The sequence below is a fragment of the Vidua chalybeata genome, chromosome 1, assembly GCF_026979565.1.
Source record: "Vidua chalybeata isolate OUT-0048 chromosome 1, bVidCha1 merged haplotype, whole genome shotgun sequence".
In the NCBI taxonomy this organism is placed as follows: Eukaryota; Metazoa; Chordata; class Aves; order Passeriformes; family Viduidae; genus Vidua; species Vidua chalybeata.
The window spans coordinates 127,209,404-127,235,437 of NC_071530.1; the positions used below are offsets into that span (position 1 = coordinate 127,209,404).

At 34.4% G+C, this 26,034-nt stretch overlaps 1 protein-coding gene across 1 annotated transcript in view; it reads right to left on the reverse strand.

Moving 5' to 3' along the window:
* Window positions 1-26,034, reverse strand: part of MMP16 (matrix metallopeptidase 16) — a 162,876-nt gene that overhangs the window by 47,876 nt on the left and 88,966 nt on the right. The window contains exons 3-4 of the mRNA XM_053956301.1: window positions 22,053-22,175; window positions 13,185-13,489 (exon numbers count right to left, since the gene is read on the reverse strand). Coding sequence (XP_053812276.1) covers window positions 13,185-13,489; window positions 22,053-22,175 — 428 coding nt within the window. The remainder of the gene's footprint in view (window positions 1-13,184; window positions 13,490-22,052; window positions 22,176-26,034) is intronic.

The window sequence follows — 26,034 nt, forward strand, 5'->3', positions numbered from 1 at the left end:
TCCCCAAAGAGAGACAAGTGAAGAAGATAGAGATTATCCTAGGGGAGGTAAAGAAGACATGAGAGCTTGCTTCAATGTGATGGTATGTGTTCCTTCTGAAAATATGCTGCTTATGGCTTTATTTCATCCTTTGAGGAAACCCTGCTGTGACAGGAAATCTAGCAATCTAAACAAACTCTTACATTTATGTTGAATCTCTAGCTCCTGGGATCAACTTCTTCATCACTCAGGTCCACTACTGAATATTATTCTCAAATGGCATTTTTGAGAATTCTACTAGCAATAAAGCCATATTGATCAACAGAATGAAAAATTTTATTTTGGGGTGTTTTCATGGTTGTGTTTAGACAATAACTATCTTAAATAAATTTGACTTTTAATGGAATGCTGCATTTTGCTAGTAAAGGTCTTCATATTACAAATGGTGCAAATACTGTAATAACCTTACCTATTTATACTCTTTCCTGTATTTTCTTTGTTTCTGTTTTTATTTTTAGTGGGAAAAATAAGCTAGAGAAGTACTTAAAACTGCTTTCTGAAGGCTGTTAAAATGAATACATGCTGGGATTGAAGATTTGGGTATGCACACGAGAAGAACATGTATCACACAGTTCTCATCTATCCTCCATGGTCTGGTCCCTGTGGGTCACTCATGTGAAGGGAATGTACACCTTTCTACCACTCCTAAGTGGCACCTTGGGTGAGAATAAATGCAAGAGAACCTTAATTGTGCATGAGGCTGTACTAAAACTGAACCCTTGTTTTGACAAAAAAATTGTAGGGTTTGTCTCTAAGCCACTCAGCTAAAGTGCAGGTTTGTTAATACGGTGTCTTCTTTTGTTTTATTTTTATTCCTTTACCCCTAGGTTCTTTGTGTCCCCCTATGAAGAAATATTTGTAAATGCTTGGAGGAAGGTCAAAGTCATACTGCAAATATTCATAATAGATGGAATCTGTCATGGGGCAGAAATCACAGAAGCATAAAATGGTTTGGGTTGAAGGGACCTTGAAGACCATTCAGTTCCAACCCTCCTGCCATGGGCAGGGACGCCCTCCACAAGACCAGGTTGCTCAGAGCCCCATCTGGCCTGGCCTTAAACACTTACAGGGATGGGATATCCACAGTTTCTCCAGGCAACCTGTTCTAGCATCCTCCTGCCTTTTAGAAATCTGAAAGAGTCCTAGAGATCACTGAAATCCCCACAATAGAATGTACACAGAATTTAAGATATGTGTAAATATTGTGTTGGCTAAAGTTTTGTTTGATAATTTTTTATCCTGTACCAGTAAACTACTGAGATTAATTATAATATCCTCTAAATTAGCTCACATTAAACCCACCAAAACAGGTTATTATTATTATTATTATTAGCGTACCATTGTATCTTAACACGGACACAGGACTTTTTTAAACAGTGACATAGTGGTTTGTTTATATATATATATATATATATATATATATAAAGTTTTTATATGAACAAATCTTCCTTCACTGTTACTTTAGGTTTTTTAATTCAAATTAAGAAAAAAAAGTCAAGATAGATTTTTCCATTATTTGGGTCTTTTTCATTAAACTGATGATAAAAAGAAGTGGGAATTTTGAATCCTAATTGGCAAAGTGATTAGAAGAAAAAAAAAATCATTAAAAGTTCTCTGATTTGAAAAGAAGACAAATTTTCTAAGAAGCCTGCAGACTTCAAAGACAAACCTGATTCAAGTGTGCACCACATTTTAAATTGAGACAGCTTCAAACTGGGGATCGTGTATACAGAGAAAGTGACAGAAAGACAAATCTGCTACTTAGGTCTTACTTAGTTAGAATTTACTCATATGAAATGCTCTGATCTATTGGACAATCTGCTGCTAAGATCCTAGGATTCTATATCCATACAGCTGTATGCCCCTCTAGCTAGAGGGACCACTGTAAGCCTCTCTAGATCTCGGGGAATACGAGTTCACACTAGTGACTCTTGGCACTTGTTGGCATGGAGATGACTGAGCTCCTGCCATGGAGGAGCAGCATCCAGGATGACAGGTTGCAGAGGGCAGAGCAAAAGGTGCTGGGGAGGACAAGATGGTCAGGAAGTCTAGTCATACTCCTGGGCCTCCCAGCAGAAGGAAGACTATGCAAGAATTTGCTTAGAGAGGAAGATGAAGGCAGGAGTTCGTTGCCCCTGGCAAAGCTCAGGAGAGATTGGACATGAGAATGTAGGCCAGGGCAGAAGTTAAGCCTCTCACTTCCCCTTCTCTGAATTAGGAGCTCAAGCAGGACCCCAGCCTAGGGCAACAGCAGTTGGCCCCAGCAGGAAGAAGGGACAGTGCCAGAGGCTCTATGTTTGATGGCTCTCAGACCAGACCTTCCACACTCAGGAAGGTTGGGAGCACATCTCTGCACCTCTGAAAGCCACTATGGCCAGCCCGGCCAGTGTCACAGGTGATGATTAAAAACAAAAAACAGCTAAGGAGTGACTGTTGATTATATATGTATTTTATTTGCTAACTCTTCCTGAAGCTCAGGCCTTACTACTTTTGCTGCTTCTGCTAGCACTGCTAGCTGGAGCACAGCTAACAACATTAATTCCATGTCTACTGGATCTTCAGCATCCTGAATATTCAGTGGTAATCCCATTTCCTCATACTAACATATTGTCAATTTCTAGACTGCATCTGGTGTTCTGTATGATTCTTAGAAATGGGAAACTAAAAGTATGTTTACACATTACCATACTACCAACAATGCATTCAAAATTTCAGAGGTGCAACCCACTTGTGAATTACGTTACTCAGGCCAATACGAGTGTTTGTCTTGCCATACTGAGGGGCAGGGAGCAACCTCTGCCTGAACTGCCCTTTCTGACTGTTATACTGAGCTGCTCCCAAAACAGCCACCTCTGGGGCTGACACAGATTTCTTTTCACCCCGTTGGTGCTGCTATTTTGAAGCTCTTATCACTACAGTTCTCCTCTAATCTGAAATGGCACGATTCAATATCACTAGTGCAAGTTATCTAGCTACTCAACACTGTAACACAAATGTCTCTACCTGCACCTCTCACAGCAAGAGATGAGAAACAGGTATTTCAGAACATGATTCATCCAGTTTGTTTTAGACACCTACTTCAGGATGCAACAAACCTTACCCAGGAAGGCAATATATCTCTCCTATAACTCTGAAGGGACTCCATGAGATTAACTCAGATATAAACATCAATATATGGTCAGATTAATTCCGCCCCCTCAAGTCTTCTGGCTTTTGACTTAGGTCTTTTCTTTTAAGTCACTGGCAAAACATTAATTATAGAAGTACAGGACATGGACTTAAGTGATATATGTAGAAACACAGGAAGTACTTATCATTGGCTGACTTGAAGAAGAGACTTAAACCTTAAAAAAAACAAACCAACAAGACAAAACCAAAAGATATTTGGCACAAACAATGTTGCTCTTTTAACTTGTCTGGATTCTTTTTTTTTTTTTTCTGCTTTCATCTTTTTTCACAACCTAATGTTTTAGCTTTGTATGTTTCCAGCTATTGGTGTTACCTGTTCAGCACTTTTTGGTACCCAAACTGTTAGGAAGAATTCTAAATATAGATAAAAACCATTTTGGCCTCAAGAACAAATAATTTGGGCATTTTGAAGTGAAGAATTGTCAGGAAAAGCACAAATTATACTCTAGACTTGAGAATATTATTGTAGAAAATCTTTCATTAGTTGATTTTATACTATTCTTAAAATTCAGATATACTATTATCTTCTGTTTTAGGGTTATCTACATATTTCTACTTTTTCAATATGCATTATATTTCTGTTTAATAAATAAATAAATATGTAATTAAATATGTAATTACTGTAAAATTCTTGTTTTGTTCTCTCAGGAAACCAGGACAACATCCATATTAATTGGCAACATGATTTTTCAGATTCTCTTTGCCCCTAAAAAAGCAGAGGAAATGAGATGGCAATGCAGTAATGATATTCTATGGAGTATCTTTGGTATTTCCTAAATCTGCTATCTTGAAGAAAAAGTCTCCATTAAGTGGCCCTAGCAACAAACGGAGACTTGAGGAACTCTGGATCAGATGGGAGTTGGAATGTTAGCCTGATGCCTGCTTTAAATGACTGAAATATCACTTTCTATCTAAAGGGAGAATTCTAGATTAACAGATAATGCCTCTTTCCTAAATTACCACTTCTAGGAAACCCAACTGAAAAGAAAAATAAATAATTTCAAGCCATTTGTTCATTAGCTGATTTTTTAGTTTTAAACTGTTTTTGACTTATTTGCAATAATAAAGGGTATTCTCTCTCTCTCTCTCTTTTTTTTTTTTTTTTTTTAACTTAACATGTTTGAAATATGGCTTTTCACAAGCTCTCCGTAGCAAATAATATTTCAAGAATGTGAAATTCAGTCTCTGGTATGAAATCTCATAGCTCATAAGGCAGTTCCTCTATTATTAGCACTACTATTAGTTGGTATCATAGATTTTAAAGAAATATTGCCTTATGGTAGGCTGATGGCATGCACTTATAAAGTGCATAGAGAATAAGAATAAAAAGCACTGGAGCATATTTTTTTTCCCTTTTTCCCCCATTCTCTAAAACTTTATGAAACATGTATGTGATATATGGAGCTCTCTTAGATTCAGTAATCAAAATCTGCTAAGCTTCTTTCTAAAAGGAGGAAATATTAAAGTAGGAGTACTAATTTGTTTGTTTGGTTTTTGTAGATGTAGTGTTGGGGGGTTTGTGCATGAGAGGTTGTGGGGTCATAAAAACAATCATGAAAAGGCTGGCCCACATTTTATGTTTGGATTCATTTAAAATAAATCTATTTGCCTGAACAAAAATGGCTTCCCAATGATCTTTTCTCATATACTGCAGAGGGAAAATGGGAAAGACAATAAGAGAAAATGAAGCCAAAAACTCCAACACGGTTAGTTTCAACTTACTAATCACTTCAACAAACATTTTTCAACTGAATTTCCACATGTAAACTTGGTTCTCTTAATATACTCGTATGATGGCCTGATTAAATGAATCCATTTTGGTAGATAAACTTGACTTCATTGTTACATGAACAGTTGTTTGAGACAATGATATCTTTAAAATTTAAAAAAAGAAAAAAGATGCAGGTTTTTTTTCAGTGCTTGTAGATGCAAATGCTGCCAAAATTGTCTGCAGGGCCCATGCTGCCTTTCAGCTAGATGTTTCCTTGGCAGCAAAGCCGATGTAACAGACAATGTGAACTTTCCTCATTTATTTCCATGCAAAGTCAGCCAGATCTGCTTTAACACTTTTCATTAGCAGTTTAAGATGGGCTGGCGGATCGCAAACCGAGGCAGATGGCAAACGCAAGCAAGCAAATTCTGCTGCCCTGGTATGTGGGAAATAACCTCCAATTGCAGTTTGAATGGATAGCTGAGCTTGCAACTTCCCTAACTACTCCACAAAGGATTGCAATGATCTGTGCTTACCTACACCATGATGGAAGCAATATGCACTTGGTGTCTCGAGCTGTGCTGCCTTTTTGGTTTGTAGCCTGCATCAGGACTGTCTCTAGCAATTATGCTACACTCTAAATATCACCTTGCTTCTATAGACATGAAAAGCATGATGTAAGATGTGCATCTTGGTCTACAATCCCACTGCTTTAATTAAGAATATCACAAAGTCAATTCTTTTAAGATATTCGTCAGCCTCTCTTTCAGTTTCCATAATAGGGCACATAGAAATGCTAGGCCAAGAAGGAAGCTGAGAGTAAGATATTTCATGCCGAGAGCCCCTGGGATGTATTAAAAGCATCTAGTCAAACACACCAGTTGACTGCGAGTTTTAAACAGATTTCCCTTTTAAAAGCATGCAAATGAAGTGCTTTCCTCAAAGGCAAAAAGGTGTTCCACGAAAGAAAAATCCTCCCCCAAATTATAAAAAGGAGGTGAGTACTTTGCCAAGTTACCACTTTCCATCATCTGACTTCCAGCCAGTAGATGGGGTCCAGCAGACAGATCCTCTTCTATCTGCATAGTTCTACGTCCAATGACTGAGTCCTCAAAAGCAGCCAGGGCCATTTATGATTTTTTAATCATTTCCCATCTCTTCAACAGCTGAAAGGGACCTTTCTGTTCTCCAGTGCAGCTTTGCATACTATGATAATAATTTCAAAGATACTTTTTATGAATCAGATGATGGATATCTGAGAGATATGGGACAGGTGCACATCAGCAAGTATAATCCAGGAAGGTTTGGAAAGTTTGAGGACAGAGGATGTTCTATCAGCACAAAATGATAAAGGAAACTTTATCAACACTGATAAAGGAAAGACTGGTTTCTCTTTAAATACTGAAAATGTTGTGGTTCAGTGACAGAAAGTATTATTTGTGTTAACTGATTTCTGAATTAAATTTGATTTCAGGAGAAATGATGAAATTAAATGAATCAATTGTTATTCAATATGCCTGCAACTTGCAGAGCTCCTTGAAATATTATCCTGGCATCTTCATCACTGTGTAAGTTATAAATGCAATAGTTTAGTTTTGTCATCTTTTATAATATTGTTAATTCTCTCATTTTGCATTCAAATAGTTTCAATTTAAAATGGAAGTTTTACTTCCTTAACCTTATGATTGTATATAAACAAGGCTGCAATTCAACAGTCTCAGTCTCTTTATTCTGTAAACAAGATATGACAGAGGCCCCTAAAATATGAATGGAATAGATAAAATTATTAGAAAATGACTTCCTTACAATATGGGCATCCATCTGTCTTAAAAAAAAAAAACCAGAAAGAAGAAGTCTTTCATGTCTGCTTAAACCACAGGACATATTGTCACAGGATGTTGTGGATACCAAATGCTTACATGAGTTCAAAAAGAGATTACACCGATTAATGAAAGGAAATCCCTCATGGGCTACTAAACACAAAAATATGGCCTGTGCCTCAGAAATTCAATGAGCCACAGATTACTGGAAGCTAAGAGGGAATATGCTGGGGTTTTACTGCCATATGTTTATCCTGCTCTTATTCTCTTCTTTAGGTATCTGTTAATAGCTATTAACTGGAGATAGGATATTTTGTAGGATAACCTTTGATCTGAACCTGCTTTTGCAATTCTCTATTTACAAGCACATACACAAGTACTATAAAATAAAAACTCAAATAAGATATTAATCTTCTACATAGTTATCCTAGTGCAGAACTAGAAAATAAGTATGTGACAACTGGAAGGTCATACTGCTTGGTTACAGATCAAATTTGATGTTGATAATTGCTTATTAAAAAACATACATAATCAATTAAGAGCACTATGCTTTTTGAAATTAAAGCCATGTTAACACTGTCATACAGAGCTTCCTTTGATCTGAAATGCTTTATACCAAGCCACAGCATGAGCACTGTTCAAGACACAGAGCTCCCTTAGGAGATGGTTTTCACAACGCCACTGGTTCACATTTCCAACAGCATATATCTCCTGCACTGTGTCAACCACACTGGCAGCCAAAATAAATTTACTACAAGTTGATCTATGCAGTTCAGAGATCAGGATTTTCATAAATTTTTCTTGGCTGCCAGCACAGTGCCCACAGCAGAATCTACGCACTAACTGGAGTCCAAGTATATTACACAAGACACTGTATTTGCATCAGCTCCAAGAAGCTTTTACTTGGCAACCTACAAACAGCATGGTACAAAGTGACAGGTTTCTTTGCTTGTTTTCTAGTTATTGCCCAAAAACTTCAATAATTTTTTGAATGCTGGAGAATTAACAAAAAAATTAACAAAACTGAATTCTTGAATTTTTGTTTTCCCAAAGACGGAGCTTTATGCATACACAAGTTACAAATATCCCACATGTATGTAAGTACTTAGCAGTAATATTCTCTTTACATGTCACTGTACACTAAAACCATACATTACTTCTGTAAGGGAATTCCACTTGTTATTATTTATCATATGTTATTTGATGGAAGAACTATTTTCTGCAGAATTTCAGTATGGTGCACTATCTACCTTGGTAAATTTGCTACAGAGGTAAAAAACAATGTATTTTAGTTTGACTTCTATTTCTCTTGCTGATATGAAGATAACAGTATCAAATTACCACTACTGATTTACTGTGTTTATCTACACTTAGTTTTTGCCAAATATTTTCTGCTGATGGAAGACACAGTTCTGTGGTCACATTTTATCCAGTAATTGGTACATTACATATCATGTCTAATGTGCTTGAAAACTAAGCTCCTAAGAAATCCTTGTTTTCCCCAAGTACTTCTTCTAAATTTTGCTATTTTTTAAAAATCTGCACTTGTGCAAGTAGGTCAATCTTAAATTAATTTAGTTAAAAGTAGTGCACTCTCTATTTAAACTGGTTTAACACTCCCTTAAATAGGTTTAGATGTATTCAGTAACTTCCCAGAAAAAAAAAATCCAAAAAAAAAAAAAAAAAACCAAAACAAAAAAAAAAAAAAAAAACCAAACAAACTGCTTTTAAAAAAAGGTTTAAACTAACTTAAGTACATGTAGACAGACAAATGTGAAATCAACTTTGATAAACCAGTGCAATAAATCTAGTAAGAAGCCCCTTTCAGTTCTGGTACAAGAAAGACAGGATTTTTCTTAAAGCTACTAGAAAATTTACAGAGACAGTACCTATCTGAGATGCTCCCTGGCAGTGACTTTGAATTTCATCACAGTCATTTGAAATATTGCCATTGAAGAAAATACTTTGAAAAAGATTTTTGTTGAGGGTTTTGACAGTACAATATATCCAAAGTACTGCCACTACTAGGAAGGAGTCATTGTTCCTTTCTGGATTTAGATACATCATTCATTTTCCATAAATTTTTAATTTAAAAACAATGAGGAGATATATATCACCTAAATGGATTGGAGTCATAGGAACAAGAAAATCTCTCCCTAGTCCCAAGACTGGTATAGTAAGATTTCTTCCTCTTTTTAGTTCAAAAGAAAATAAGTATTTAATATTTTTCTTACTAAGTGCTGATTTTTCAGATATCTATTTATGCAAGATGAATTCCATTTCCTGTTTAACCCTTTACCTTTGTACATCTTTAAGTGCTCATATTGTGAAACATTTTCCTGTAAAATCCTATCCATTTTGATTTGCTGTTCCTGAACAGTGTTTCTTCTTCTGCTGTATTTGCCAAGCGCTACCAGAATAACCTGAGTTTTGACTGAGACTGCCTAGGAGCACAAGATACTTCGTAAGGTGCATGAAGAATCCATCCTGTTCCAAATAATTTAAAAAGCTAAGGCTCTTATGTCACCTGAAGTCTAGATAGGCAGATCATAAAGGAAATGGAGTCTACTGTAAGTGAAACAGCCTACTCTCATGGGAACTTGAAAAGTAGTTGTGCTAAATGGGAAACTAGAAAATGAGGGCTGACTGAAGGAAGACTACAGTCCAATACACGCACTTTGTATAAAGTGTTGAAAGAATAGTGTACCCTTTCCTTATTCAAAATAAAAATTAAAAAAGAAAATAAATGTGCACCATATTTTATATTCCAGGATTGCCCTCATTCCCTGACAAAAGAAATTTTGTCCTTGTTTCCACTGCTTCCCTGTGATGCTAAGTCTATTGTCCTTCTTTCTGGCAATATTTCTAATATCACCTGCAGCACCATGGATGGAAATTCAGAGAAAAGACCTCCACAGCTCAGCTGGAGTTGAGGTACCAGCTGTATTCTGCTTACAGGGTATTATGAAAGCAAAGAAATATATCCTTGTAGAAAGCCTGCAAGTGTAAAATTGTATGACAGGAGTTTTTTCCTGAGTGACAGACCCATTCATCTTTACTCCTACAAAAGCCTCATTCATTCTTCAGGATGAGGGAGGAGTCAAAGCACAAATCTCTTCACAGAACACGATTGATAAGAACATAGCATTGAAGTGAGAACAAAGGAAAGCAGCAATGAGCTGTGGAGGTGATGCATTTCTATTGCAACTGTCCTTGGAGTCTAGAGTATGATTAAACAAAAGAAAAATACAAGAAGATTGACCAAATGTAATAAGAAAAAAAAAAAAAAACAAACCACCAAATCAACCAAAAACCTGAAGTATGGAGACACTGCAATTAAGTAGTCAGAATAAATTGCTATAGTAATTAACTATACTCAGAATACTGATGTTGTATATGATTCCTTATTTGAAATGAAAATTACTTTAAAAAAGACAACAGTTTATGAAAGCATTTCATTAAGTTGCCTGTCTTTTCTGAGGTAGATGGCATATAAACTGTTTATATCAGAACAGTAGAAGGTGAAGAATGTGACTAGGACTTTTTAAAAAGACTTTATTTTTGCATTCTTGCTGCTAAGTAAACAAGTTGCTTTGTGTTTTTGAATCTCTCTGGGATACTGGAATAGGAATCAGAGAAAATCAGCCTCTTGGGGTGAGAGTTACTTTAAAAATAAAAATAAATCATCAAATCTTTTCCCCATTCTACCAGATTTCAAATAATACTACAAGAAGGCGGCTATTGGACTATTGGAGCAATGAATCTTAAAATTGACACTCACCTGGGAAAAATGACTCATCACTAAGATCACATATATATTTTTCAACCTTCTGCTTTTCAGTGTTCTGAGACTCAGCTCACAATGATAGGAAGCCTAAGAGAGCTGTAAGTCTTTCTTTCCTGTCAATCCCAAATAGCATGCTCATCTTCTTTTTCCCCCTGGAAATTTTTCCCAGGCACAAAAAAAAAAAAAACCACCAAAAAAAACAAAAAAAAAAAAACAAAAAAACCAAAACAAAACAAAAAAAACAAACAAAAAAAAAACCAAAAAAAAAAAAAACAAAACCAACCCAGACCAAACAAAACAACACCAACACAAAACAAACAAAAAAAAAGAAAAAGCAAAAAAAAACAAACCAAACACCAAACAAAACAAGAAAAAACCCCAAAACCTGCAGGATACTCCAGGATTCCTAAACACAAGCTAATCAGTAAGACAATGAGGAAACCTGGCCTACCTGATAGCTAAAAGTCACCAATCAGACAAACAGGTGCCCTGCATTTTCAGATTAAATGAACATCTATTGATGTTTCTAGGGTTACAATGAAAAGGGAGTTTTCTCTGGACAACAACTATGACCCACCATATCAACAACAAAACTAACAGTTGCCAAAGTTCTTCAGAGAACTTGCATTGGTAAGATATTTTTATTAATTATCTTCAATTTTTTACTGTGAATATTCCATTTTATCAGAAATATGTGTCCCTCAGAAAAGTATATATGGGCACACCAAAGTACGTAAGTTATTACATTTGCAGAAAAAATTCCAATGATAACTCTTAAACCTTTGTGATATAGATAGCAAACCTTTTTATTATAAAATTTCAAGGTTCTAAGATACATAAAACACAGTTTTAGTGATATCATCAATTTACTTTTCCTTGTTTTTTTTCATCAAAATATATTAAAATTCATTAATATAAGCAATAGCTTTTGAAAACTGCTCTAAAAAAAGACAAACCTCAAAAGCCCTATAAAGAAATGAGTGCTATTTGGCAATATGAGAATTATTTAAGTTAAAGAAGACAGTCAGAAGTTTGTTCACTTTCATACAAGGTGTGGAACTGCTCCAAAAGAGTTATCCCAATTAAACTGGCATCCTGACTTCAATTTGCACATGCCTGTAGATTTTCCTGAGTGCTTCAAGCAATAGCTCCAAAACCACTGAACATTATGTGCAGTGTTGGTCTCCAACCAACATAAAAAACAGACACATAAAATCACCTTCATTTACCCTCACAATGCTGTGACTGACTATGTACCTGAACTGCACCTACAGAGGACTCCCACCAGTACCCCTTTGAGCTAAACATGTGAAGAAAGCAAATATGAGCTGTGCAATACCACAGTTTTTGCTCCAGTAAGAATCTAGGGCTTGTTTCACAAAAATGAAGTGTCTTGAACCCATTGCACAACTGAAGGCTTTTACAGTGCCTTATACAGCTCTTGCTTCAACTGACTCTGGCACAGCACAAGTATTGCACCAATGGAATAGTCACAACACCGTATTTATACTCCTAAAATGCTAAATTAAAATTTTGTTGCAGACCCCAGGCTACAAATACTGCTACATAAAATGCTCTGAATTTTACTTGGAGGATCTCAGGTAAGAAGGGGAAAGAAAAGGAATTAGATAAAGCCTCTTATCATTCACAAATTCAGTGTAACATTGAAATACAACAGCTCTCCACTTCTTGCCATCTCTATCATCTTTTGTATATGCCAGAAACATCCTACTTGTGCATCTCTGAAGAGATGTCTCAAATTTCATGTAACTGGCTTAGAGGGATCTACCAGGAGAAGTGAAGCTGCTTGGAAACAAAACCTATCACAGCATCAAACACAGAATATCTCTACAGAAAATCTCTTCTTTGATACTGTCTTGCAGAGATGCAAAGTTAGACTTAGCTTTTAATTAGCATTCCCAGATAATGGCAGTAATTTAGTCACAGTACCTTAGAGCTTGGCAATGGCCAGATTTTAGTTATGAAGAATAAAGGCTATATTTAGTCTTTATTTGGTAAATGTTGGGTGTGTAACTGCACTGTGCAGTCATTTATTTGACTATGGGGAATGTACTACTTAATTAAATTGGACGTGTTAAAATCAACAATTTCAAAAGACATTCAAAAATTTTTAGGAAACACCAATTCTGCTCTTGGAATGGCATCTTTAAGATTTGCCTTTAAATGCTGCCACTGCATCATCATAGATGCAAACTGAAGACTAGGTTTTATGTCCAAAAGTATCCACAGAATTGGTGGATAGCTGAAGTAGTTCTTGTATCACGGCTAAATATTCCACATTTCCCCTAAACCCAAATAAGTTTGACATGTTAAAAAATGCAAAACCAAAGTAGTTTAGATAAATATTCACCAGTACAATGTTTGAATGATCATGAAGTTCCCTATTAAGGATTCAATGTTTTTTCAAGCAAAACATGTTTTCATACTATATTACATTAAGACAGATACTTTTCTGCCTTGGATTCAAAGACCATGATCAACCAAATATAATTCTGAAGTAATGTTAGCCAAGGAAAGAAAACCATGTGACTTTAGGAACAGGGGAACACAGAAGTAGTTCTGTTAGCTGAAAATTCATGCTACTTATCTATTTTGTTTAAAATTAATCTTGTCTTACCATCATGATTGGGATTTCCCAAAGTCCATGGCTCATCTGAGTCAAAATGAGTGTCTCCCCCAATTCCTGGGCCAGGAAAATATGCATGAGCTAAAAATCCTCCCTCCCCATCAAAGGGAGAACTGTCTCCATGAAAACCTGATGCAAAAATGATTGTAATATCCACATCTCTCTTGCCATTTTCTAATTCAATGTAAGGAACTTCTTCAAATGTTAGAGGAGTTACATTCTGCCACACATCGAAGGCACGGCGAATGGCTTTACGAGTTTCAGCATCACCTACTTTTGGAGTGACGTTCTTTATGCTGAAAGAAACAGAGAAACATTACATAGATTAACTTTAACAGATTGGTAAGTGACACTGCTAATAACCATTTTCCCCTAATTATTATAAGCTCTGTGCTTTTAATAAAACATGCTAGTCTGGCATTATGTACTTTAGGAAGAGTATTTTTAAACAAGCTTGTGCAAAATTATGGTGTCAATCTGTATAGCTCTTTAAACTAGAACTTATTATGTTAGCTGGCTTTCTCCCAGCGGTACAAAAAAACTTATCTTTAGAAGATTTAAAATATATTAAAATGAAAAATTCCTAACAGTGGGATAACCAGATTAATCAACCACTGACTGTTTACCTCCTGGACCACAATTAGAATCCATCACAGCTAAAGAATGTCATGTTCTTTCTGATCAAAATAAAAATGTTTTCAGTTAATTTTTACTTATTAGTGTGTTCATTAACAAAAGCAGAACTCCATACTGTGACCACCAACCAGTACTCATAAAGCCTTGCTGCATTTGCAACTGGATAAATTCATTATCAGAAACAAAGACTTTTGACTTCAGTACAGGCTAAGATGTCCTTTTATGATCTGATTACATCTGTGAATCTGTAACACTGTAGAATCCATCAGAGAAATCATTTTATAGAAGACAATTTTGTGCTAACTTAAGAATATGTATTAAAGAGAAATTTCAGTCTCCAATACTTCTTCAAGTTGTATACACATGAAAATGCAAAAAAATATCAGAATTGAAGTTTACTCTCATAGTTAGTGCATCATAGTGAAATTATCTTTAAAAAAAAACCTTTATTTTCATTATTGAATTCAATAAATGAATGTCAACAATCAATTTCACACCTATCCAATTTTCTGCATCATTTCCACTTGATTCATATCGGCAGCAAAAACTCTTTGAGGTTTGTGTCTGCTCTGAAAAGGCTGCAATCAGATTCCCTTTGTTCATTTGACATGTGCTTGACTGAATGTCCGCACAAATTTCAGAAATTGAGTAGTTCTAGAGTATATGTAGTATTTTTGCCAGTTTACACAGCATGGCACATTAAAGGAGAACAAATATACTTTCATGAATAAATCTTGAATGATTGGTTTGTTTGGTACATTAAATTTGCTTGATTATATGGTATTTATGCTTATATAAATGGAAACAAATCTTTCAAGTGTAATTTTATATATTTTACTTCATATACACATTTTGTTCATAGCTTTATGTAGAAAACATAAAGTTACATATTTGGACTTCCACTCAAAAAGACTTTAATGTATTGAGTCCAGTAGTGCTGTCTAACCAGAGCATAATTTTTTAGCTGGTATGTATGTTCCAAAGAGATATTAACAGAAATTATAAGATAATACATTGGAGAGAATCCACTGATTTCCTTGATTTTTTTTTCCAAAGGTGGTTTAACCAATCAATTCATACTTGTGCCTATTCTATTATTTGCCTGGCTTGTATTGTTGGTTCTCGTTCTGTTTTTCTCTCTCACATACATGAGCTTCAAAATTTTTTCCCCTACACATAAGGACATTTAAAACACATTTCTGCACTGCAAAGTCATTTTTTTTTTGTTCTCCCTAATAAATTAAAAATTTTAACTCTTTAAATCTCTGGTTATAAGACATTTTCTCCAGTCTACTGAATATTTTCTGTGATTTTTATTCAACTCAACCAAATTTTTAATGCTCTTTTAAAACTGGCTCTGTCAGAACTATAACGTACTGCAGTACTGGTCTTGCTGTCAGAGAGAAAATATCCTCTGACCTGTAGGCATGACCTTACTCTACATGATGTAAATGTCATGGGATTTAAAGTGCTTCCTATAATGCCCCTTCATAATTATTTGCTCATCAGTAATTTTATGTGTTGCATTGCATTTTCTGTGATTAAAAAAATATTGGACACATTGTACCAACAATCAGCCCTTGCAGAACCCCTCTCTGAAAGCTCCTGCCTTTGAGAATTAGGGTTTTTTGAGATGTTTTAATTAGCAAGTTCATAAACTGCTGTCTGTGCCCCCTGAGAAAGTTCAGCATTTTGGAACCTGTCCTGTGACATGAAATCAAAACCACATCACAATGGCACACTTATACTGCCACTACCAAAAACTTCACTGTTGCTGTGCTAAGAATATCCCTTACAAAGCTGGCAGATGTGCTCTCAGTCAGTCCTGCTGTGAGCTCCCTAAGCACCTGTATTGCCTGAAGCAGAGCTCTTTGAAGGATTAGAGCCTCTGTTATTTGCCATGTATAAGAAACATGGCAAATGAATCAACAGGCTGCCACAGAAAATTGAGCATGTCTAGAAAAACTGAAATATTGATATAGAAAAAGTTCATCTGAAATATACAGCTTGGGCTTTGGGGTTTTTTTTTTAATCTATTTATTTGTTTGGTTTGGTTTTTTGTTTTGTATTTAGGAATCTTAGTAATTGGTCAAAGTCCCACTTTGGTTTAAGTAAACAGAAAAAGGGTCTTCTGCTATTATATGTGAAATGAGAAAATGGATAAAAATGGATTGGAATTTTGTATTGGTGGTAAATTGAGTAAATAATTAGTCTGAAAGGATTTTACTCAAGTGTTAAAACTTATCATTTTACATTTTCTTGCTTTTCCAGCACACTGAATTAAGTTTTAATCAGATTACAAATGAGGAATTGAGCCATTGGGCTAGTTTCACACTTGCAAGCTAGAGTAGACTACCTTTGATAGCAAATATTTTCCATGGGATTCAGCTATTGACGTATTTTTGAAATAGCATTCTACATCTCCAGATTTTTTGGAAAGTAATTATTTTTTTCAAAGCATACTTTCTGTATTAAAACCAGAGAGGTTTCTGGCTTCCAAACCAACATTCTGGAGTGGGCAAGATTATACTGAAAAGTGTAGCTTGAAAGAGATTACATAAATCAGCAGTTATTCCTATACAAGAGTATTTACAGAAAACAACTGTCCACTTTTAATGTGTTAAACAAAATCCAGGTTCACTCCTAAAAGAGCAATACAAACACTGAAATTGTCTTGCTGGGAACATTTTTAAAATAATTCACCAATGCAGAGATATCTGAAACCCAAGTTATGTTACATTTCTTTCATGTTGTTTATCATACAACCTCCAAGGGTGGAGTACAGTAAAATCAATCCATAAAGACAGTCTGTCAGTTACTAGAGATACTAGGATTCATCTTTTAAAAGTCTTCAGTTTGCAATAGTAAATAAAGTCTCATATGAGCCCTTTCCTATTACATTTAGATCTACATCTTGAATCCAGCAATCACCTGAAATAGTAGTAACTCTCACAGGAGTAAAAAAAAAAAAAAAAAAAAAACAAAACAAGAAGAATTGGACATCTTGACATCTTACACTCAACATGTCCAGATAATGGAACTTAAATAGAAGTAAGTGTAGGACATGACAACTCAGAACCTCTCTTATTGCAAGGTGAAAGCATAGCAAGACAAAGCCCTTCATAATAAAAATCCATCTTTTTTTCTAAGTATTGCCTTCCTAGCCTCAATGTCTAGTGATCATTTCATGGCAAAGTGCAAATGAGAGAAAGATCCAAAACTGACCTTGACCAGATTGGCAGTGCAACTTTATAAAGAGATTGAGGATACTGTAATTATGAAACAAAAGGCAATTTATAAGATGAAACATTTATCTTCATGCCATTTTTTATGAACTAATAAATTGAGTGATACTTTTTATAAATTTTGAGAGCTGTTATTTTTAGACAACCACAGCCATGTATCAATTGATTATGCTTTTTTTGTGGTTATTATTGCTGGTTTTGTATGATTTTCAAACTGATAGTTGCTTCAAGCATTATAACTTTAAAATACATGTTTTCCACAAGAACAATTAGATTTTGTCAGATATGCACTTTTCACGTTCATGTACTATTTCTACAGCTGCCTGAGGAGTCCTGTTTTGAAAGTGTTATTATAGAATCCTGAGTCCTATTGATTTCAGAAAAGCTTTGGGTTTTCCTTCCCTTCTCACTCCTTTCCCAGAATATCCTAAAAGAAAAATTATATGTGTTTCACTGACATATTTTTGGCTGCATCAGCTTCAGGAGCCTTGCAAGATTGTCAGGATATACCTCACTTGACTGTGTAAAAGCAGCAATCTGAAATTTAAATAGATGAAAGAGCAGGAATTTCAACTGAGTGGGTAAAAAGATGCAGTCAATAATCTGTTTGAAGTAAGCTAGTTAAGATCTGTGCTTGATAAGAAACTGTTCAAGTAAAATGAATTGATACATATATTAAATTTGAATAAGTTGTTGACACAACCTTTTTTATTGTCATTGATGTAAATCAAACCTAAACTGAATCAAAATTTTGGGGGTTTGTTTGTTCTTTTCATGGTTTTTTGGGTTGGTTGGGTTTTTGTCGTTTGGTTGGTTGGTTGCTTGGTTTTTAATCACACTATAGCTTTTATTGAAAGTAATAAATTACCTCTGGCCAAAAACATATTTCACTTTGCACCATAATTTCTCTAGAAATTGGTTTCTGTGAAATTGCTTCACTAATCTCTCACTCATGTGAGGTTTTTTAGCTTCAACTTTTTTCCAGTTTCAGTTTGCTGACTCTTTGTAGCTATAGACTAAGAGTGCTATCTTGGCTCATATAGCTCTTGCTCATGTTGATTAAACCTAAACCAGAACTATTACTTTTGATTTTCTGTGGGTTTGATTTTCAACCTACTGCTGTGATGATTGAAGGAATTTATAATTATCTTGCTTCTTCATTTTCATGGATAACATTCTCCTCAACATTCATTAAAAGAAGATGAAATGCGAAAGGGATGAGATTTGCGAGACAAAAACCCAAGATTAGCAAAATACTTGTCAGATAAATGTTTTTATGGGAAAGCTATTTTAAGAAATCTGATGTCATAATATGCTACTAGGTAATCTAAAATCAATAAAATGCAACATAAACATGGAATGTATTCTAAATATTACTTTTTATTAATACATTCACAGGTTTTTTTTTGCTACTATGAATCAACAGTATTTTCAAAGTTTTTTCTTAATCCAGTATTTCCTTATACTTTTTAGGGTGGATTTCAAATATCCAAGAAAAAAATTTCTCTCCATATTCTACACAATAAGGACCATTCAGACTATAGAAATTGCATAGTCTATTGCTAACAAGCCAAATAAGACTTTTCATTGCATACTGAAGCTCCCAGCTAGCATTCATTCATTTATCTAACAGCATAAAGTTAGACCCATTCAAATCTTTCATCTTCTTTCAGAAATCTAGGTTATATCTAGCTTGTAAAAGGAAAATGACAATTATCTGGGGCTTGATCCATTGTCCACGGAAGTCAAGAAAAAGATGAAATTATTTATAGTGGGTTCGGGATGAAGCTATTGACTATCTACAGCTAAGTTCTGATTGATTGAATTTGGGTTTTTTTCCTACTTAAGTAAGAAAAAATAAATCAGAGTAGCTTTTCGATTATTATTTTATTTTGAATCATTACAAGTTCTAAGTCATGGTTATAAATCAAGGCAAATATTTTAATTTTACAGAACATTCTCCAATTTTACTTGCAAAAGTATTTTGCAGATAAAATAATCTGGGCAATTGAAAAATGACTGTCTGCTGGAGTTCAGATTATGAAGAGTATGCACAGAGTTCTAATGAGGAGGGCTTCATATTCAATGATTCTCTGTCTAAAATGGACACATAAACATTTATATTCCTTCTTTACAAAACGGATAACTTTATTGATTCACATTATTGCTCCTTCTTTAAAGTATTGGATTATTTACTTTCCTAGCAAAAGAGAAGGTGATTTTATTTTTGAGAATCATATGTGCCTTCATAAATACACCCTTAAAATTTTTTATAAAAATTTAATTTTTAAAAATCCATTCATAGCTTTCTTAAATTTCTTCTCTGATTCTGTACAGTGTTCAGAGATTGTTGTGTCACCTGACACAGCCTAAAATAATAAGGAAAGATGAAGACTGTATCATTAAGATCTCTGTAGCTTTTTCTGTAAAGGGTTTGTAATTCTCTTGTACTCTAGATGTTCTCTTTCACCCCTATACCCTTCTGGCTGGAAAAAAGTTTCAAATACTTACTTTCTGTTTCTCTCTTTGTAAAAGGCATGTTAGTCTATAACATATGCACTAATAATGTTCACAAGATTTTTCAGCATGAACTATACCAGGCAGAAAAATACTGTAAATTTCATCGGAAACAGAAATTCTAACAAACATCACACATCAGTTCAAATTAGAAGAAAGCTGCATTCCCTGAGGGAAAGCAAGCATAATTAATGCACCACATTGCACATTCCGTGCTGATGTTCCCAATACTGGAAATCTGTATTATGGTTCTGCCTGTAAACACATTGCATTCTAAGAAAAAATATCACCTAAGTCCAAAATTTAATATGTTGCCAAAGAACATAATAAATGTTCAAAATGTATTATGGGGAAAAATACATTATTAATGTAACTTCTAATTATAATTGTAGTTTTAAGTCGTTTCTTTGAAACTTCATCTTGAAATTTTGCAGAACTGTTTCAGGTGGAAAAATTACACATTGATAATATGGAAAAGTTCCTGGGCAAGGAAGGGTTGGGAGCTTGCTTTTCGGAATATTTGTTATGCGGTTTTGGTTTTGATTTCCAAAAAACTGCAAGCTGTAGCATGCACCGAAATGAAGGAGAAATTGCTCCTTCTGTGGAGGAATTAGTAAACTGGCTTAGCATGCACACTTCAGACAGCAAGGTTCAACTGGCCAGGAAGGCACAGAATGCAGCTGGAAACCTGCAGGTTATAAAGAGACTGAGGAGTGGCACAGAGAAAAATGGAACACATAAATGATGCTAGAGATATGATTAAAATTTTAGGAAACAAAGCAGGTTAAAATGTCATTCATTTAACATGTAATAAGCCTGTAAACAGGGAATTGGTGAAAAGCGTGAAAAGAATCTTAATTTTTTTTTTTTTTTGTCTTTACTTGCTTTGGGTTATTTTTTAATTCAAAAAGATAATATAACATCTTTTTTTTTCCTTCTAATCAAATTTAGGGTTTCTATTTTAAATGTCTTTTGTGCTGTAATTCACTGCAAAAAATATTACAGACTTATTCACTTCAAAGCCCTGTTTGACTGGAGGTCTTGTCAAAGTGAGAGAGAGAACATTTTTGAAGAGGAGAGGCAGGAGATAAAGAACTGCTATAAATTCTTCAAAGTGAGAAAGATTACTAGACAGTTGTCACTTAGTTTAATACTGGGCACCTTCATTTGTTATTTGGATTAATGCCTTGGACAACAGTCCAAAAGATATACAACTGGTAGGATTTAGACTGTTGTAAAAAATCCTGTAATGAAATAGGAAATCAGACACTCAGAGTGGTAGAAAACCACACATACGAACAGATGACTACTCATGCCTCCTAAGTGTGCACACACTGCATTTAAATTCTAAAATGCAAATAGATGTAGAGCACTGTAGGTGGGCATTTTTATTCTAACTATAAATTACATTTACATTAACAATAAAGGACTTCAGCCAATGCAATATACCAACCCCAAGGCAGTCAGCTGTCTACTGCTTGATGTTATATCAGAATGTAATGTCTTAAACTAGAATTGTCTAATTCAGTTATAAACCACAGTAGTGACACAGAGTTACTAATGAAACTATATCTTCACCAGGGTATGAGGAACAGTCTATATGCCAATTAGGGCTTATGAACTTTAAATTTAATACTTTATGGGTTCATGAATAATGGCACCAGTTAATGAATTTGAAAACTATTTTATCCCTCAGAACTTACCCCTGTTAGATATTACAGGAATCCATGATGAGGCTGTGTAAACTTTCCCACAGTTTGTATTGGAATCCTTGGTTTGCTGACAGATTATGGATTTTATATTATATACATGATGACACTTTCTCTGGCTGACAGAGCTCTAGTGAGTACATCATGAAAGTTTCCATCTAACTTTCCCTTCAAGGCCTCAGTTTTGACAGCAGGCACACTGTGCCACTACACGGCAGACTCAGGAGTCATACAGATGTACTGCCCTGCACACACTCCTATACCCATCATCAACTAGACTGGAAATGGTTGGGTCAGTGACTCATCAAATTATAATCAAATAAATTTGTACTTTGAACAGACCCATAGGCATATATATTTTGCAGAGACTGACTCCTTTCAATATCCTATTTTACATATTTAAATTAGAAATCTGAGTTTCATTACAGCACTCCTAGATTCAAAGCATTATTCCCTGAGAAGTTGCCAAGTTGAAAGGTAACCTTAAGGAAATACTGGGTGTTAAATTGATGCTGTAAGCTTCTGAAAATTTACTGGCTTCTAAATACATGCAATTTTAATCCAAAAAAACAACTTGGTTCTTATGCAGCACATACATACTTATAGGAGGTATCCATTGTAGCACTTCTATATCATACAGTAATAATAAACTTCTCAAAGTATTGAAAAACATTCAGGAATTTATATTGACTTTAAATTAAAAGTCATCACTATTAGTGACATTTGTATACCTATTGGAATATCTTTTGTACCTGTAAGTGATATGTTTGTGTTGCCATTTCTGTCCTGTTAACGCGTAGCGTTTTCGACGAATGTTGAATTTGGAGCTACCTCTTGTTTGGTCAGGCACACCACATCGAGGTTTCTTCATCCAGCTGCAAGAAACAGCACCACACAGTTAAAGCAACATGGAAGAAAAATCATAACCACTGCATCCCTAATAAAAACATGTAATTATCTGTAGATACAATTTTATAAAACATATAAACTAATAAATACAACAGACTGCTGGCATTCTTTTAATTCAATATACTGAAATTGCTACCTTTTTGATACTATCAAGTTCTTCTATCTTGCTCTTTTTCCACACAATGAGAAGTATCTCATTACAACTGTAAGCTCCTAATGGAGATATTTAACTCAGGAATTATTGCTTAAGAATATTTAATGTTCTGCAAAATCAAGCTGAAAAATCTAAATCACATACAATAAAAATGATCATTACAGCAGCACCAAATTTCCCAGAGAAGGGCTGTATTTCTACAGTGCTCTGCAATATTTAATTGTTTTCCAGTATTTAAAAAAATTAAACATGCCAGCATTCAAAACATATTATAATTAAGATGATATCTAATTCAAAATTATAATTTCCACAGCAATATCCTTGAACTGTTTCTCACTTGTAGTGTTAGGCACTATTTAGTTCAAAGAAAACACAGCTAAAGTTATTATTTATATGAGTTGAATGGCTGCAGGGCAATTTACCATCAGGAAGAGAGTAAGATAAAGTCTTTTACTGCATAAGTAAAAGATAAATCTCCTCTGTTACTTTTTCCAGCTCATTGGACTACATTTGTATCATGCCAAACAATTACTTATGTAAAAGCTATAGGTTTTCAATGGCATTTACCAGAAAAGTAGTCATACCCTATATTCAGGCTTTCATGGATGAATTTCTGATCACTAAACTGGCATTGTTTTGTAAATAAATGTACACACAGAAGCTGTGTATATGTGTGATTGGATGACAGAAAAGTAATTTGAAACGTCATCTCAGAAAGTAGATTCCCTTTAGAACATGCACAGGTAATAAAAAACCTCCAAATAAGCAAACAATCAATCATCAGCTTATTTAGATAAACATGTAAGAAGTGGTTTGAAAGTAAAATTATACTTGTAACACTTCATATATGAAGTAGCTATGGGTATATAGCAAACTGGTTTTCAAAGGCACAAGTAGGTGTTAAGCTCGCAAGCCTGTGGGAAAGTACAAAATTTTCTTGATAGTACCAAGATGGCACTGTACCCTACTTGCACCAGTAAGAGCTTGCAAAAACTCTTATGTGAGACAAACCTATTGAGTAGGACAGGTCAGGAACTAAAACCTAAAAACTAAAAGCTAAAAACTAAAAACTTAACTGCTTTAATTGAAGACATCAGGTTCGCAATCACGTTTCAAATAAGAAACAAAGAATGATTTGTTCTAATTTCTAGTCAGAATATTTACGTATAGCCCATAAAACAGCTGATGTGTAAGGAAAACAATGTTCCTTCCCTAGTGCCTGCAAAGACCATACTGCAAAAATCTAAAAGCCCTTACCCCACCAGCATTTGCTGAAACACCCTGCAACTTAACTTCACCCTGCAACTTTATTTCCTTTGTTTTTTTGAAATAAAATAATAATGCAACAAAGTAGACATTAGGGATTTTTGGGATGAAATATTACTGAAAATTTTAACTTGCTCTAATACTGAAAGAAAATGAAGGAAAGAAGTAGACCTCTCTTACTGACCAAAAGGCAATAATATTCTTCTTAGTAAAATAATATATGTACACTTCATGAGATCAAAATTGGCTCAGACCTTCGAAAAGTTTTAGACACGTTGTCAGTAATACTTTTTAATAAGGATGTATAAAACATATGTTGTTGAAACTGCATACACACATTACAGAAAAAGATGTAAACATATCAAAGATTGGTGTTCTCACCTTAAGGTGATATCCCTACATCAAGAGCAAGAAGCAAGAAATAAAGCAAAACCAAATAACTATTATATTTTGTTAGAAACACTGTACAAAGATATTGTAAAAAATATATATAATATATCACTCATAGTTGTATCATTTCAAGAGCAATGACTTAAAAGCCATTGAATTAAGCCTTTCCCCTCTCCAAAAAATTTACATTATTTAGCTTAATTGATGGAGACCTATTTTAATAACAGGGTTTGCTCACTGGCAAACTAGGGGCAGATAAGAGTAAATATTCTAAGTTCTGAATTTAAAAATTAATCTTCAAAGTTATTGAAATAATTTCTCAAGTCAAAAGATTAAATAATCTTACAGAAAATCTTGTTAATGTAAAATTTTCTTCACACTTTAGAACTAATACTAAAAGTCAGGAACAGTAGGTAACGTGGATTCAAAAGTCAACATTGTATTATCTTACTAGAACTACTGACAATCCTTTTTTAACAAAACAAAACGTAGCCCAAAATAACATGTTATGAAATTCAAGCAGTCACAATTTGTTCTTGCATTGATTTTGAAGTAGTATGTACCTATCAAGGGTACATGCTTGTACCCTTATTGCTTTGGACAGGGAGGGGATGTTGCAAGTTGTCATGCTGTCTGGACCATTAATGTTCTTACTATTGTTACATGAGGTCTGGGACTGTAGTTCACACAACATAAATCCAAATATAAATCAAATGGAAGTTATTGCATGGGTGGTTCAGTAACTTTCAGGAAATTATCTTCATGTAAAATCTAAGGAAAAATGCAATTCGCAGCCAAAGATATGGAACATCACCAAATCTATCACCTAGATCTTAGCTGAGCTAAGTTAAGATATTGAATTTTAAACAAACTAGTGCATGACTAGTATTGGAGCTCAGTACCTTTGAGCACAGAAATGAGGCAAAATGTTAACAATTTCAGACACATCAATTTTCCTTTGATTTCTATAATATTTTAATTTTTTTCAATAGTAATTGTTCTCACACTCACTGGGAGAAAGACTTCTCTTCGTAATAATCATTAATGCTCATGACATTCCAGATACTTAGCACATAATATGGTCCTCCCTTGGGGGAACTGACAAATAAAACATTGATTTCTATGTTCTTCTAAATATAGATTCTTCTAAGGTAATATCATCAAGGTCTTCCATATTCCTGATTGTTTGTTACAGTTTAATTTTTTGATATGTTTTTGAAATGTTTTGAAATACACTTCATTTTTTAAAAGGTGCATACAGGTAATGACTTTGCCTCTCTTTCATCACTTTGTTTTTGAACTTGTAGAAATCTTTTCTGCAGCAGCCCTTCAAAATTAATATTTTATAAGTGCTCAATAAAGAGGCTTAATTGTGACTAATGTTCTCTATCTGTACACTATGTCACATCACATTCCTCTTCTAACTCTATTAGTTTGAATCTTGAGCAGCTATATATGTCAGGAAAATTTAAATATTTTAGACTCACAGCAAATCTAGAAAGATTAAAAGAAAAATATGCAGCAAAACTGCAGTAGAGAGATGAAACTGAACTTCTATCTCAAGCCAGTTGCCTAACCGTATTTTTTTCTTTCTTTTCTAGAAGGAAAAATCTCTTCCTGTCTCTTATTTTTCTTAAACCTTCAAGAAAAAGATTTACCCTCACAGGATCAAAACACTAAAAACCATACCTTTGTTTGAAGGCTCCAGCTGCTTTATCCCTTTATCAAAATTGACCTTTATCCCTTTATCAAAATTGCTGCTAAGGTTGCAGAATTGTTCCGTTCTTGTTGGGCTTTGGGGGTTATTTGGGATAGAGTTATCGCAAAAAAAGGAAACTAAAAGAGAAGGTTCAACTTGACTTACTGCAACTTAACTTAGTGGCTGGACAAACTATAGATGTCTATTTAAGAAAACTACTGAATTATACCCTTAAACTTCTAGTGAGGAGAAATAAGTATGTCTTTCTTTGGTCACATAGCCTGCTATTACAGGACTTTATTGACACTTGCTAAGT